At 40.2% G+C, this 16,077-nt stretch overlaps 1 protein-coding gene across 7 annotated transcripts in view; it reads left to right on the plus strand.

Moving 5' to 3' along the window:
- Positions 1 to 15,834, plus strand: part of LOC137136686 (membrane-associated phosphatidylinositol transfer protein 2-like) — a 39,381-nt gene extending 23,547 nt beyond the window's left edge. For 3 of the 7 annotated variants that reach the window (XM_067522317.1, XM_067522321.1, XM_067522318.1), the window contains exons 7-26: positions 721 to 816; positions 1,953 to 2,057; positions 2,146 to 2,210; positions 3,198 to 3,442; positions 3,670 to 3,859; positions 4,007 to 4,126; positions 4,254 to 4,468; positions 4,592 to 4,767; positions 5,115 to 5,285; positions 6,305 to 6,457; positions 8,227 to 8,391; positions 9,207 to 9,491; positions 10,032 to 10,180; positions 10,291 to 10,407; positions 10,635 to 10,751; positions 10,871 to 11,019; positions 11,127 to 11,276; positions 11,392 to 11,572; positions 11,764 to 11,892; positions 12,121 to 15,834. In XM_067522317.1, the coding sequence (XP_067378418.1) occupies positions 721 to 816; positions 1,953 to 2,057; positions 2,146 to 2,210; positions 3,198 to 3,442; positions 3,670 to 3,859; positions 4,007 to 4,126; positions 4,254 to 4,468; positions 4,592 to 4,767; positions 5,115 to 5,285; positions 6,305 to 6,457; positions 8,227 to 8,391; positions 9,207 to 9,491; positions 10,032 to 10,180; positions 10,291 to 10,407; positions 10,635 to 10,751; positions 10,871 to 11,019; positions 11,127 to 11,276; positions 11,392 to 11,572; positions 11,764 to 11,892; positions 12,121 to 12,504 (3,362 nt within the window). In that variant the 3' untranslated portion in view covers positions 12,505 to 15,834. The remainder of the gene's footprint in view (positions 1 to 720; positions 817 to 1,952; positions 2,058 to 2,145; positions 2,211 to 3,197; positions 3,443 to 3,669; positions 3,860 to 4,006; positions 4,127 to 4,253; positions 4,469 to 4,591; positions 4,768 to 5,114; positions 5,286 to 6,304; positions 6,458 to 8,226; positions 8,392 to 9,206; positions 9,492 to 10,031; positions 10,181 to 10,290; positions 10,408 to 10,634; positions 10,752 to 10,870; positions 11,020 to 11,126; positions 11,277 to 11,391; positions 11,573 to 11,763; positions 11,893 to 12,120) is intronic. The other 4 variants (XM_067522323.1, XM_067522322.1, XM_067522324.1 and 1 more) reach the window with 4 other exon arrangements.
- Positions 15,835 to 16,077: the final 243 nt, after the last annotated feature.

Consider the following 16,077-nt stretch of genomic DNA (forward strand, 5'->3'; position numbering starts at 1 on the left):
ACCCCTACAACGATCATACCTGGATTATTTTTAGCACCAACTTGTACATCACAAACCACATGTCTGAACACACTCTTCTCTAGTGTCACCCCTGCTTCAAGGCAGCATTAGCTGTGGCCACCACACGGACCCTGACTCACATCCCACGTGCCTTGTTTCACTCCTGTATGGCTCTCCCCTCACAGGCTATTTTAAGCAGCAATGCTGACATCACAGACTGGAGGTGGCTGAAGCCCTTCGGACTGACCCTCCCCTTCACCACTGCTGTTTCCTTCTCTGTGATGACAGCTACAGCTGGGCCCCCTCCTCAGAAGCCTGCCCCTCAGACTAACACCCCCCTATCTTTCTCTGCAGTAATGATATATAAGGCCTAGCCAGAAGACATGTGATGGACAAGACCTACTTTCAGCACTACCATTTTTCTCATGTGGCATTTATTTGTTGTTTGTTTGTGTATTTGTAGCTTCTCTGTGTTACAATGGGCCTCACTTTTCGCACACCCCCTGACCACCAAACAGTCCATCTGTGATGAAGTAATGTACCACAGAGACTGTTGCATGTTTATATAACACTGTGTGTGTGTGTGGGCTGGGGGAGATTGTGCAATATTTTTTTGTTATAGAGGGTGTTTGTGTTTAAAAAGAGAGAGAGAGAGGCTGAAACACATGTCCAAAAATAACAGTGAATTTTATTTATTTTTGTTCATCTGACATTTTTCAGTGAGCCCATCACGTCACAGCATCTCAGAGTGGAGGATGCAGAGCATAGCGCGAGACTCAGATGACAGTTCAGACGAGGAGTTCTTCGATGCTTATGGTAACCACCATTTGGATTTCAAATTAAATTTGTTATAACAACTGTTTGTTGTTGTTGTTTTTTTTTTTTCATTTTTGCACGAAGCCCCACTTGGTCTTTCCTATCCTGACTCTGCATGGATCTCTTTAACCACAGATCAGTTCTTAAGCTTCCCAGATACCCAGTATGCTTTAAGGCTTCAGTTAAAATAGGTGGGTGTGGTGCCACAGCTATTGTCTCTGTTGGATGAGTGTAGCTAAGGGTATGATCAGTAACCCCCACCTTGGGACACCATGAGAAACTGGAATGCCTTTGTTAATTACAAATTTGTTGAGATTATATTATTTATTTTGTGTAGCAGTAATTATGTTTGGCTTAATTGTTACATTTTGTTCTCTGACATGAAAGCACCTTACATTATTTTCTAATTAACAGTTTTGACTTAATTCACTACTTCAAAAGTTGTAGTTCATAAACAGTATAGTTTTACAGTGATTTTTGTCATGCTGCTCCAGTGCCAATTTAAGCTATTCTATATCTTGAAAAATCATTAATTAATTCTAAATAAATGGCATAAAAACTTTACTGTTTTTTCTGAGAAACTGGCTGCAGCCTCTTCTTAGCATTTAGCTGCAAAGCAAGTCAATGTACAGAAGGAATAAAATGATTACCCTTAGTAATTAGTACTCTGGTTTCCTCCCACAGTCCAAATTCATGTATGTTAGGTTAATTGGTGACTTTAAAACTTGTCTGTGAGTGTGAATGGTTGCCTGTCTGTGTATGTCTCTCTGTATTGGCCCTGAGATAGACTGGCAACCTGTCCAGGGATATCACATATTACTCCTCTTAACCATACTAAGCTTTAATAGTTTCAGCCTCAGGCCTTCATCAGTGTGGTACTCTGAGTTTTTTTTTTATGTTTTTTTGTATGCAATCATATCATCCCCCTGTCACCACAGGTACCATACAGTTAATTTTCTATAAAGTTTGACAGGATTTTGTAATGCAGGTCAGGTGTTTTACTATATAATGGAGTAAGCAATTGGAATTCTGTTACTCCCTGTAACCCCTTTTAATCCCTATAAATTACTTGGGCTGATAGTGAAGTGGCACATACGCTTCAGTGGATTGTGATTTCTCTTGTGTCCCACCTGCAGAGGATTTCTCGGACGGTGAAGAGATCTTTCCAAAGGAAATTGCAAAGTGGAACTCCAATGACCTCATGGACAAGATTGAAGATGCAGACACAGAAGAAACGTCTGGTATGATGAGCATAAACATTTAATCATGGATTGTTGCACAGCTGTATTATGTGATGCTAAGAAAGCGCGTGTGTGTGTTTGTTTTCAGGTGAGCTGTTCAAGGAAATGACCGTGGATTATGAAAGATCAGCCAGTGAGGAAAGACTAGATGAGGTATGTATGTCAGACATAGTGTAGGATGTGATAAATGATAAACTATGATAAACAGCCTTCTTTGATGTGGAATAATGTTTGAAATTTTCCTAAAGACCCGTTTACAAAAAAATGCCCCTCAGGACCCAAAGGTTTTCTTTCAGTTAGGCTTTGAACAAACTTTGTGTTTTATATCAGGCTTTACTTTTTGGGGCATAACATAAGGGCTGTTCGTCCCTGAGGCTCTCTGTCATCTTGTGTTCAGATGCGTGGCTCTGTTAGCGGCCAAGCCGATAGCTCACCCATTCCCACCATCATGGTAACAAGGCATCAGTCAGTAAGTAAACAGTTTGGCCCCAGTGCACTGTGGGCTACAGTAGCTCCACAAAAGCCTCTGAATCTCCTGAATAAACCTAGTACTTACTGACCCTGTCCTTTTCCCTGCCTTTGCCCAAACTCAAATCCATGAGTACTCCTCAACCTCACCACCCGCTGTTCAACTCACATGTACTTGCAGCAGTTGTCTTGAGTGTACATGCGTACAGTGCTTCTATGAAAATGTGAAGTTTTGAATCAGACATGCAAATCAAAACTACACATTGTGTTGTTCTCTTGAATGTGACTTGTCCTGAGGAAGCATTGTTGTCATTTGTTGTTGGTTGAACAGTTGTCCAGGTGGAGTACAGTAGGTTGGCTCTATTCCGTTTCCTTTTATGGTTCTCCATCTTTCTATAGTTGTGAAAAGAAGTTTGTCATGTCATCCATTTTCAAAGTATGTACATAAATAGCCAAAGCTTACAAACCAGATAAAATAATTTCATGCTCAACTGTAAAGGCATACTGTTTGTCTGTTGTTTTTCCCCCTCCCACTTTTCTCCCCACTCAGTAAGCATGCTCTGTCAATTTTAATAAAGAGGATGATTTTAAAATACTGATTATTGAACATTTTCCAAACCCTGTTCTGCAATGTTCCTGTTCATCACCATTCTTTTAATTTGCTGTTCTCAGGAAAGCTCGTCTCAGCAGTCTCTGCAGCCTTCCAAGATCCATGTGTTGATCTTGGTTCTACACGGAGGGAACATCCTGGATACAGGTGGAGGGGACCAGAACAGCAAGCAGGCCGATGTTAACACAATTAATACTGCTTTTGACACAGTCATGCGTGTTCACTACCCTGCTGCGTTGGGACGCATCGCCATCCGCTTGGTACCCTGCCCTGCCATCTGTGCTGAGGCCTTTTCCTTGGTGTCCAAGTAAGAGGACACACACACATTTTTGTGCAGGCTGTAAATATTGTGATTAATTAATGTTGGTATCTATATTGGCTGCGACTGCTGATTGCTTATGACGAAGGTCTGGTGCTCTTGACCATTGCCTCCTCTTCCTGTGTTTATTTCTTTAAATTCTTCTCAAGAAGTTGTTGAATTTAAAATTTGATAAACTTTTGATTGTTTTAGTCAGTTTTTGTCTTTTTTGGCAGCTTGAACCCTTACAGCTATGATGAGGGTTGTTTGTCCAGCAGCCAGGACCACATCCCACTGGCAGCTCTTCCCCTCCTAGCCACCTCTGCTCCACAGTACCAGGACGCTGTCGCCACGGTCATAGTCAGGGCAAACCAGGTGTATGCAGATTTCTTAAAATCTCTAGATGGAGCAACCTTTTCTGGGCAGGTCAGTCATATAAGGAGCTATTTGAATGATTAACTTATTAATATTAACAATAGTTTTAGATGATTCTGTGTTTGAAAACACACTGTGAAGTATACGTCACCAATACCTAAGGATGTATGTCAAATATAAAATTTCTGACTTCTTTAGGTATGCCTCATTGGTGACTGTGTGGGGGGAATCTTGGGGTTTGATGCTCTGTGCAACAGCAGTCAAACAGTAAATGAAAGCCAAAACAGCAGTCGTAGGGGCAGTGTCATCAGTGTACAAGTGAGAGACTAAACATTAAATGTAGTAATTGCATATATTATTAATTTATCATAAAATAAAATATTTGCATTAAAATACTTATTCTGAAGTGCTGCAGATTTTTATAATTCGTTTTCATGAATCACAGGACCAGGACCTCCTCTCTCCCGGCATAATTGTAAACAGTGGGCATGGATCAGCATCTCCAACCTTAGAGGGCAGCCGCCACCTCAGTCGCAGTAACATAGACATCCCTCGAGCCAGTGCAGGTGACGAAACCAAGAGACAAATGACACGCAAGAGAAGTGATTCCTCCACCTATGAGCTAGACACAATAAAACAACACCAGGCATTCCTATCCAGGTGTGTTGTGTGTGTGTGGGATGATAAATTCTTCCTTAAGCACTTGATTATTGTTTCATCATCTTCAGAGTATGATTTATTTTTAGTTGAAAAAGAGGACGTGATTTTGTGCTGTCATTCCAGCTTACACTCCAGTGTCTTGCGGAATGATGCTGCTTCACGTAGGTCAAGCAGCAGCACTATGTTAGACGGAGGCTCCCTGGGAAAGTTTGACTTTGAGGTGTCTGACTTTTTCCTGTTTGGCTCCCCACTTGGCCTGGTACTTGCCCTGAGAAAGACAGTCATTCCTATGCTGGATGGTAAGCCACTTTTTAACCTACGAATGCAATGGCTGCTACACTGCAATCAATGATAGCAATCAGCTTGTGTTGTAAGAAAAAGTGTATGAATTAGAAAAAGGTTTGCCTTAAGTGGAAATTGATTTATTACAATAGTGGCCTTATAGCATTCATACCTGGAAATTTGCCATTAAAATATGAATTCAATATCTGGAATCTTACCAGTATTTAAATGCTAGTAAACCTATGTGTTTTGAGAGAAAATGGTAAGGTAATTGTTCCATCAATTTCTTCTAATTGATGAAATCCTCATCTATACATTCTCTCCTTCTTCTTCCTGATGTGTTTGGTTCATTTTCTCCCCCTAGTGGCCCAGCTGCGGCCTGCCTGTCAGCAGGTCTATAACCTGTTCCACCCGGCCGATCCTTCAGCATCTCGCCTAGAGCCTCTACTAGAGAGAAAATTTCACCTCCTGCCCCCCTTCAACGTGCCCCGTTACCAACGCTTTCCCTTGGGAGATGGGAACTCTGCCCTGCTGGGTGAGCCTTTAATGCCAATTAAGTTCACTCCTGAAATATTGTTTAGAATAATGCATTTAGTTTGGACCTAGATTCACATTTAAAAAGATAAATGCAAAAATACCTGTATTAAAATGGTGATTTAATTTCTCTTTTCAATTTAAGATCACGTCAGGTGACACTTCAGACACCAATTGTAACCCACTGTCATCTTTTCATGAATGCATGTCATTAACGACACGTGCCTTTAAGAGACCTAAGTACCACACTATGACTTCATTCACACATAGAGTGAACATTGTCTCAAAGAAAAATGAAAGGGTTTTTTTTTTTTTTTTTTTTTTTTTTTGCTTTTTGTGCTTCAGTGTCTTTTGTAAAGCAGTTTATTCATCTAAATGTGGCCATAGTCCTGTCAGTGGTTTCTGTTTGGACATTATAGTGGAGTAACCCTTAGAGCATCATGCTACCCTTTTATTACATATATCTTTATGTAATGTTCTGCAAAACAGACACATAAACTAAGAGGTCACTTGGAGAAAAGTTTGTTCCAGAATGAGGTCATTTGCACTATTAAACCACAAACCAGGGCCTATTAAAGAGTATTAAGCAAGCATATTGCCCAATGACTTCAGGCCAGGCTGTCAATGAATATCTCAATTCTCTCTTGTGTAACTAACAGTTAAGCAGAAATGTTTTCAGTATAAAAAATGTAAAGATGAGTTTCAAGTTAAGAAGTGCAAGGATTTACAGCCAGTAAATATCGCATTTACAGTGTTGGAGCAGTGTGAAATGACAGTGTGTGTGTGTGTGTGTGACTGCAGAGCAGTTGTTCTTCAAAGGAAGTGGGCTCAACTAAGGGCTTAACTCTGCTTTCTTGTCTTATGTTTAATTGTTCTTGTTTCATATGTGTTTGTGTCTTCCTTGTTTTCTTTCCTTTCTCTCCCCTCGGTCTTCTGTCCCCTATATCTGTATACCTGGCTCTTTACCTCCAAAACCCCCTCTGATCTCTGCCCCTTCTGCACCTCCACCTCCCTCTGTAGTGGAGACAGTCCAGAGCAACGCTCAGCTGCTACTTGACAGTGGGCCTCCTCTGTCCCTTCGCTGTCAGGAGACCATCAGTGAGACCTGCATCCCTGTGCCTGTGCTAAACTGGCAAGAGGGCTTCCTCAGAGCCACACCCACCACTTTGGAGTGTGTGTAGCCTCTCCCATTCACCTGCATATGTCCTCATCCTCAGTCACTGTTTCTTTTGTCTGTCTATTCGATCCTTTTGTCATGTCCAAGATCCACCATGTGTCCACTCTGAGTATTCCCATCATTGTAATTAGGAAACAACAAGCGCAAGCATGTTTCTGTAAACATGCAGACCAGGAAGCACAAGCCACCAATAGAGCATCTATTCTTCACACAAATTGCATTGCATGAGCAATGTAATTTTATTGTATTTTACTAGTTAAATTCTTTTAACTATTCAAAAATTCTTGAAACCGCCATGGAAATACTCATGAAAGTCAGCAAAGCATCTCTTCCTATTTTGTTATGTTGTTGTCATCACATATGTTATGTTCAGTGTTGGTTGGTCACAAGCATGAGTGTTTGCTTCATTTCCATCATATCATCATTCATCATCCATAATATTGTCCCAAACAAAGGTTTTTATGTCTAGATTCTGTTGCTTGTGATGTGTTTACGCAGTGTACTTGGAGCCAGGGGTTGAGTTTGGCCAGAGCCAATCAAAGCTCAGCTCAGCTTAAATCGGGTTCCTTACTTTTGTCTTCAACATTGCAGCCTTTAGATGTTTTCACCCTGAACAAATAAACGCATTTTTTTTCTTTCAATTCAATTCAACTTTATTTATATAGCGCCAATTCACAACAAAGTCATCTCAGGGCACTTTACAGAATAAAGTCAAGATTATAAAGATGTATAAAGAGAACCCAACAATTCCCCCTGGAGCAAGCCATAGGCAACAGTGGAGAGGAAAAACTCCCTTTAACGGAAGAAACCTCCAGCAGAACCAGGCTCAGGGTGGACGGCCATCTGCCCTGACCGGTTGGGGTGAGTGGAAAGGGGAGAGAGAAAAGAACAGAGCAACAAAAAACAACAACAAAACATCGAGCAGATTGGTAGGACCAGTAGCTGCATGCTGGAAGACACACAGCTTCAAAGCCAGGAACACCTGCAGAAAGGGACAGAGAGAGGGGGACAGAGAAGCACAAAGACAACTACGGGAGAGAACACACAGAGTTAATGACATACAGTGGTGATGAATTCTTTGAATTTATTAAATAGCTGTGGCCATCACACAATGGTGCTGGTGCATGTGACTCTAAATTTTGAGAGGGATTGTCCAAAGTTAAAGCATTTGATACAGAAATGGTAACTTCTTTCATTTATTTAATTTTTTTCTGTCTAACATAGATCCACTGACCTGTGTACTTATCTGCACACAGTATGATTAACTGTTGTTGCACAAAGAAACCAAGATTATGCAGTGTAACCATGTGTCACGGAAAATGAGTCCAGTACCATCAAAGCTGTCAGTATGGCATGGCAAATGAGTTATTACAGGGAGTTTATTTTATAAGTTACTGTAGACACTGTAGTTGCCCCATTGCAACAATATCTTTATTTAAACAGGAATTCCTGTATTTTATGAATTAAATCAAGACAACTTTGCTATTAGATGTAAAATCCCCTGCATAAAAGATTCTAATATATGGTTGTGGCTGTAATGAATGTAGACATTTGTTATTTTAGTTTAAGTGTTTTATGTGCTCATACACTCATGTTTCCACTCAGTCGGTTACAGAAACCAGATCTTGGCCACCTGTTCTCATATGTCCACTGAAAACCACAGTGCCTGCTGTCACATTTCTCTCCATATCTCCCTCCCCTATCACTGTGTGTTCCCCTTACCTGTGTCTTTGTCTAATGGGATCTCCTTGTTTCGGCTCAATAGCGGATGTTGTTCAGTCTCATGGTGGTGTCTTCATGGACAGTTCGTACCCCTCATCCCCCGTAACCGGCCCCCTCTCCCGGGGCCAACGGAGGGCCAGTGAGGTCAGCATTGCCAGCCAGGTCTCAGGAATGGCAGACAGTTACACTGCCACCAGCATAGCCAACAGTAAGTGATCTCAATACGAACCGGTCTCTGTTTCTTCCTTACACTCACACAAACACAGATATTAGATGCACTCCCTATCTCTTTCTTTTATTCCTGCTTTTCTCTACTTTTCTGACTCTCCTTCCTCACCTTCTCTTCACTTGCACCCTGTTACTCAGACTTTACACACACCCTACACTCCAGCTGGAGCAGTCCAATTAGCCAGGTAGACCCCGCTATTTCTTCTTACCCCTACTTAATCACTGCAATGTTGTGCAGGTTGGTTTGTCCATCTCCTGTGGAAATTCAAAGAGTTCTGAAGAAGAGCAAGTTTTAGTGCCACTTTCCCTTGTCTGTCTTATTCTTATCCACTGTCTAAATGTAAATGCAATGAATGCAATGCTGCATTTATCCAATGTTGCAATGCATGTAGACATCTGCCTCCTTCAGCCATTCCTGCATTGTCCACTCTGTATTGCAATGTTTGCTGAAGTTTGTTTAAATGTCTTCCAAAGTTCTCACTCTTTCATTTTGTTACTAGAACATCTATTTGTAGTTTGAACACTGCTGATTTTGTATATACACTACAGTCCTGGAGGTTCACAAAAACTAGATTTCTGCTCCTGCAACACCAGAATATCTGTCCTGCCATGTCACTTTAACCTTCACAGTTATTATCCAGCTCTGACATCTACAGTTCTGTTTAAGGCAGCTTACTGACACTGGATGCATCCCAACATCACCCTTCAAACTATTAAAACTGTCATAAACCCCACTTAATAACATGCCTCCATCATTTGATATGGTTTCTTTCTCTTTGTTTTTTTTCCCTGTAGCCAAATCCTGCCAAATTAACCAATCCAAAAAGTTCAGCCTTTTGTCCCAACTCGCCCTATCATCCCAAAACAAATTCTTCCTGAAAAGTCCTCCTAAGTCTCGTAAGAAAGCAGCAGCTGGCAAGGTCACAGGATCTTCTGATGCAGATCTAGTGGCAGAGCTGGACGGTGACAGTAATGAAGGTCTCAGTCCCACTGGCCATTACAAGAACTGCCTGTCAGCGGGGCTGGACTGTGCTATATCTGATCTGGTCTCACTGGACTCCCAGGCTGAAGTGGAGCAAGGTATTTTCTAAGGGAGGGGACAACTGAAATCAGCGCAAGGCTACAAGTCTTTTCTGTGCGCTTTCCTCTTCTGATTCACAATCCAAAAATTCTTACATTTGCTGCACTTCCAGAAAGCGTATTTTTCTCCCCTTTACTTGTATTATTTCACAAATTGTTGCATGAAGATTAAAGTCAATCACTTCCACTGATGAGGAAGAGTGATTATATTCAGATCTTGCCCCCCATCTCTCAGAAATCTTTTTGTCATGTCCATAATAACATGAATAACTATTTTCAGTTGCTTTTCTAAAAAAAAAAAAAAAATCTGTTCTAATAATTTTTTTCTTCTTTCTATACTTGAATTCTAGCACCTGTCAATAACAATTATAAATTCCTTCCTTTTCCTCCTGTAGCTGATGAACCGCTGGGATCGATGATCTATCATCTCTTTGCTTTAGCTTCAGGGGTGTTGCACCTTTGTGTGGCATCACATAACTCACACTGACTGTTAAAGTTTCTTGATGTCTGTGCACCCTATTCACTCCACTCCCATCACAGTTGCAGCACGATGGTGGGGCACAAAGCGACTGGACTTTGCCCTGTACTGCCCCGATGCTTTGACTGCTTTTCCTACAGTGGCTTTACCTCACCTTTTTCACGCATCATACTGGGAGTCAACCGATGTTGTTTCTTTTCTCCTAAGACAGGTGAGTAAACCTCGTATCCCCTGCCACTCTTTATGAGCTTTTCTTATGTAATCTGCAGGCTGGGAGTGTGATAGATACTGAGACTGCATCATTGAAATATTTTCCTGCAGGTCATGAGGCATGAAAACTCAAGCATCCTTGAACTTGATGGGAAAGAAGTATCTGAATTCACCCCCTCCAAGCCCAGAGAGAAGTGGCTCCGCAAGAGGACCCACGTGAAAATCCGGGTAGGCATCCCATCTGCAAAAGAAGCGGGTTTCAGGGTGCTGCGCAGCTGCTAGGAAAATTTTAAACCTACTGTAAACACAAGATCTTGGGTTAAAATCATCTGACTTTGGTTTACAAATGGTTAACAAAATAAAAAATGTTAAAATTAGATCAGCCACAGTAACTTGATTTTTAAAATATTTTTAGAAACATTTTAGTATGTCTTTCTCTTTGACTTCTCGGACAGAATGTGACTGCCAACCACCGAGTGAATGATGCTGTGTTTACCGAAGACAGCCAACAGGTTGTGACAGGCCGCTTCATGTACGGCCCTCTGGACATGGTCACTTTGGCTGGAGAGAAGGTGAACTGTCTTCTGTCACGACTTGTGGTAGCAAGCTGACTGGTGTTAGCCCTATCTGTAACTTCTTGTTGTGCCTATGTTTGACTGAAAGCTTCCGTTTGTTTTTCAATCCTATGCAGGTTGACCTTAACATCATGACTCAGCCCCCGTCAGGAGAATGGGTGTACTTTAGCACAGAGGTGACCAACAGTAGTGGCCGAGTGTCTTTTGTCATGCCAGAGGACAAGCGCCTGGGCATCGGAGTATACCCAGTTAAAATGGTTGTCAGGTGACAAGCACACTATGTTGTTGTTTCAGTGTCATTAGGCTGAGTTTTGTGTAAAAATATTTTTGGTTTGATCTTTGCCCCTGTGTTTTGTTGTTGTTGTTATCCAGGGGTGACCACACATTTGCAGACAGCTACCTGACAGTTATTCCACGTGGCACAGAGTTTGTGGTATTCAGCATTGACGGCTCTTTCGCTGCTAGTGTGTCGATAATGGGCAGTGACCCCAAGGTGCGGGCAGGAGCTGTGGACGTTGTCAGGTACGTAGCTACTCTCTTTTCTTTCATATCGAAGTATGTTAGCCTGTGCTTACCTGTGAGCCTGTAAGCCTTCTTTCTTAAGTCGTTGTATATTTTTGGTTGCTCTTCAATGCAGGCACTGGCAGGATTTAGGCTATTTGATAATTTACGTGACAGGACGTCCAGACATGCAGAAGCAGCGCGTAGTGGCTTGGTTGTCTCAGCACAACTTCCCTCATGGCATTGTCTCTTTCTGTGATGGTCTGGTCCATGACCCTCTTAGACACAAAGCCAACTTCCTCAAGTCCCTGACAGAGGTAAGACCTGCAGGAGAGGAGGGTTGAGTTTTACATATAGTGTTGAGTTGGCATGTGTTGTTTTTAGCTATGTGAAATGTAAATAGAATAAACCCTCAGAGGTAAAAACAAAAACAGCAATGCTGACATGTGGACAAATCTAGAAAAAATCTAGTTCCAACCAGTTCTTTTCTTCATTCCAATGATTCCAGGCTCACATGAAGATTTTCGCTGGTTATGGATCAACAAAAGACATCTCAGTCTACACCTCCATTGGTCTCCCCCCCTCCCAAATATACATTGTTGGCAGACCCTCAAAGAAGATGCAGCACCAGTGCCAAGTACAGTCTTGATCATTACATGCAAAAGCTCTTGCTTGTAAAAGGACTAGTCTATTATCACTTTCAAGAATGCTAAAGCAATTATTTAAATTGACACTGCTCAGTTCTCTATTACTACTCTTGTACTGCAAATTAATAATTAATATAAAAGAATGATTTAGTATGAACTGAAGAGTGTTTTCTTTTCTGCTGACAGTATGACTCAGTATGCTCTAATTTTCTCTACAGTTCATCACAGAGGGATATGCATCTCATTTGTCCCAGCTGGAGTACAACCACCGTTCTCGACCAGCGAAGTCCAGCAGCGCACGCATGGTATTACGTAAAGGCAGCTTCGGCTTAGGTGCAAACAGTGACTTCCTAAGGAAGAGGAACCACCTGCTGCGCACCATCTCCTCTCAGCCAGCCCCCAGCTCCCCAACAGGCAACATCCACAACAGACCAGAGCGCACACAGAGCCAATCAGACAGTGAGCGTCTGGAGCGGGAGCGGCTGGAGCGACCTCACAGCCACACCCAGGGAGCAACCCAGCGCAGCATGAGCATCACAGCAAGCTGCTGGGGCCGCAGCAGCAGCACTAAGCTGGAACCAGGAGTTTTCAGCCCAAAATGAGATTAGAGATATAATGTCTACAATGTGTGAGTATTTTTGGGAGAGTGACTTTCAGATCCACTGCTGAGGAAGAGATGTGTAACATAAAGATAAGTGAAAAGCATGTTGGCTTGCACTAGATGGACATATACCACAAGTAATATAACAGGTGCTATAAACCACTCTTTATAAAACTAACGCCAGTTACACTCAACATAAACGCAAATGGACAGAGCCTTTGGCTATATTTATTAAAAAAACATACCGGAGTCAACAGTCATTTCAAGAAGCATCTTTCTGAAATAGAAACGTAAAACAGACATAACTAATACTTTAGAAATCAAGACTGTTTCTACTGTTTAGTGTATAGTTACCAGTCTTGTATACAAGGTCAGTTTTCCCTCTTACAACAGGCTTTTAGATTGGAGGTGGTTACACACAATAGCACCCTCATGCTGTACTAATATATACTGACTGGTTATAGTCAGTATATATCTGGTCCATGTGTAATTATTGTTGCCACCACAAGCACAATGATTACAGAGAGAAACTTTATGAATAATAGTTTTAAAGCTGAGTCCTTTTTATGTGATTATCAGATATGTTCTAGTCTGAGAGCAAAGCTGAGATTCGGGTCAAACTGGACTGAAGGTGATTGATTTCTGGATGTTGCCACATGATACATTTAATATAGACAAAAATCTTTTTTTAGAATTTTTTTTTAAAGTAAATTATTTACATTTATCCACAGAGTAAATAGTTTTGTGACTTGTCAAACTAGAAAAAAGAAAAATATAAAAATATAAGTTACTACTTATTCCATATGCATCCAGTATAACAGCAGTAATACAATTATTTTCACCAAACAATACAGTCCAGTTTTTCTTGTTTTCCAGTTGTCCCTCAGACCAAAGAATCATTCAAATATCATGTGACGCAAACAGCAAAATTACCCTTTAACTATGGTTGCAGCTGAAACTGTTCTGGAGGTTTTATAGCATTTCAACACACCACACCATTCTGAGCTGCTCTGCCTTTCTGAATCTGTGTAACTCGGCTATAGGGGAGACTCCTACTGCCGTACAGTTAATGTGCCAAAGTAAACAGTAAAGAATAATATGCTTTACATGAAGAGATAGTGAAATGATAAAGTGTCCTGTGTAAAAATGAAGCAGATTGTGTAAGTATGTAGTTGATGCCTTAATGAGGCTTGTACATAATTGTTACATTTTAGTTCAGATCTGGTATCTGGTCCACTAAAGACCAGTTTTAAGTGTCTTCTTTGCACTGGGGGTAAACACCAGCTCATTCAGGATACACTTTACTGACTGATGATGATGCAGATGAGGATGATGATAATTATTGTTATTTAAGGTTATAGGTATTTTAAAATGTATTGATTTTGTGAACAAAATGTGTTTTGAAATTACTTGGCTATGTTGTGGTGTTTTTTTTTTGTTTGTTTGTTTGTTTGTTTTTTCTTTCTTCAAACTTGAGTTGCAGTAGCCAAAACTCAGAAGGTCCTTGCCTAGCACAGTATTGTATTTTTACTATGTTATCCTGCATTTTACCAGAATTGTATCAATAGAATCACTATATTATGTCATATATTGTATGTTTGTTACTATCTATTTTGGAAATTTGGGATAAGGCTTCTCTGTGGTTATCCCAAAGCTGTAAATAAGGCATTGAATGTGCTCATAGAATATCCTCCTTAGGTTAAGGTCTCTTGTTCTGTTCTGTTGCACCTTTAGAGGACGACAAATCTGAAAATTGTAAATTCTGTACAATATGCTGTTCAAACTAGAAACACAGAGCTAAGACTTAATTTACACTGTTTGCCATTTGTTTCTGACATTGGTTAAAACAAATGTGATTATTCATTCAAATAATGTTTATTTGTCGTTCTAACAGGCATGTACAGAGCTGACAACAATGGACCAATATGGGCTCAAATGTAAAGGGAAATGTGCAATATTACTTGACCACACCACAAGATCAAACAGATCGTGTTGAGGGAATGTCCCAGTGCATTGACAATCAGTTAAATAGGCACATAATATTCTACAGATGTCAAATTGCAGAGGGTATCTCAACATGTATGAAAGTCCATTTACAAAGTGATAAAATTACAGGTTTTTTTTCATTGCTTAATCTTTTTAATTAAAATAAAAAACAATTCTCCTTGATGTTTCCATTCCAGCATGTGGGCATCAATATTAACCCAAATATCATTTAACTGTAAGAGTTATACTGTAAGAGATCCAAAAAAAACAAACTCAGTTGTCAGTTTATTAGGTCTACATAACTAACAATACCACAGTCTAATAAGACAGTCTAATAAGAGAGCACTGCAATAACTACTCTCATTATGATCATTATGAGATATTTTTGTTCAGATGTGTTAATTGAAGTTAGTGGTTATGTCTGAAGGCCGCAGTTTATGTAGTCAAACCTTACTGTGTTAAACTGAGAGGTTCTAACATTGACCAATATACATTCTGTATTAATAGGGAACAGTAAATATTAGGTGACAAAAGTGTAGATCACTGTACAAATGTACCTATAACCTCCATAATTTGCGCTTTCTAGCTCTCCTGGAGAAGTGTAATTCATATGGTGTTACTGTCCCTCTGCATTTTGACCTTTTTACAAGATTTGGCTTAAAGCCATATAAACAACTTTTTTGAAAGCTGCTGGTAGTATGACTGTTTTGTACATTAGAAAAATGGACAGACACTCCTCTAAAGTTGAAAACTACTAAACAATATTCCCTCCCTAAGACATCTTAAGTTTCAGGATATCAAAATCCAGAGAATGTAAAGATGAAGCAGTGTGGTTATCAGTGAAGGATACTGTATCTCTGGGAAAGACACTTGCTTTGATTCTTCTTCTTTTGGCAGACTTTACCAGAGGCCTTACATTTCCCTTTCCTGCCTTACATTGACCATTGTGCTGCGAGGCCTAGAGTGAATGCTGCGCAGACCCTTATCGACTTTATGGAAAATTTGACTGTTCATGTACACTTTGTTTTGTGGAACTAGGAAAAGGCCATATTTTCTGAAAAGGCTTTGGGTTGTTTTCACTTAAAAGGAAGTGTACAAAGGGGAAATAATTTGAAATATTTCACAAACATTAGGCAATCTGTCTCTCAAGCTCTGTTAATGCAATGACACAATAGTTTCATAAACAGCATTCATAGACTGTATATCTACACAACATACCTTGGTAAATTAACCTTGGAGAATATTTTCATTGTACAGGTGTGTATCTCAAAGATTTTGGATAACTTCATTTTATCCATTTCCTAGTGTTTTAATGTACAGTGTATAAAGAACGTATAAATAACAATTAAGTAATGTTGGCTTTTTTTTTTAAACGTTAAAAACATTTGTAACATTTGTGAACTGTTTAGCTTGTTTACAAGTGTTCCTTTTGTAGAAAAGAGGAATTATTGAAAGACATAATTTATTGAGGTTCAAACCTTTTATTGTTCTGGATCAGTTCACACAAATGCAGAAGAAAAATGTGAGATGTAAAGGTAAGAAGGATGGGTTTGGAGTTTGTAAATCCTTTTGCATTTTGTCTACAAAG

This window comes from Channa argus, chromosome 11, assembly GCF_033026475.1.
Source record: "Channa argus isolate prfri chromosome 11, Channa argus male v1.0, whole genome shotgun sequence".
Taxonomy (NCBI): domain Eukaryota; kingdom Metazoa; phylum Chordata; class Actinopteri; order Anabantiformes; family Channidae; genus Channa; species Channa argus.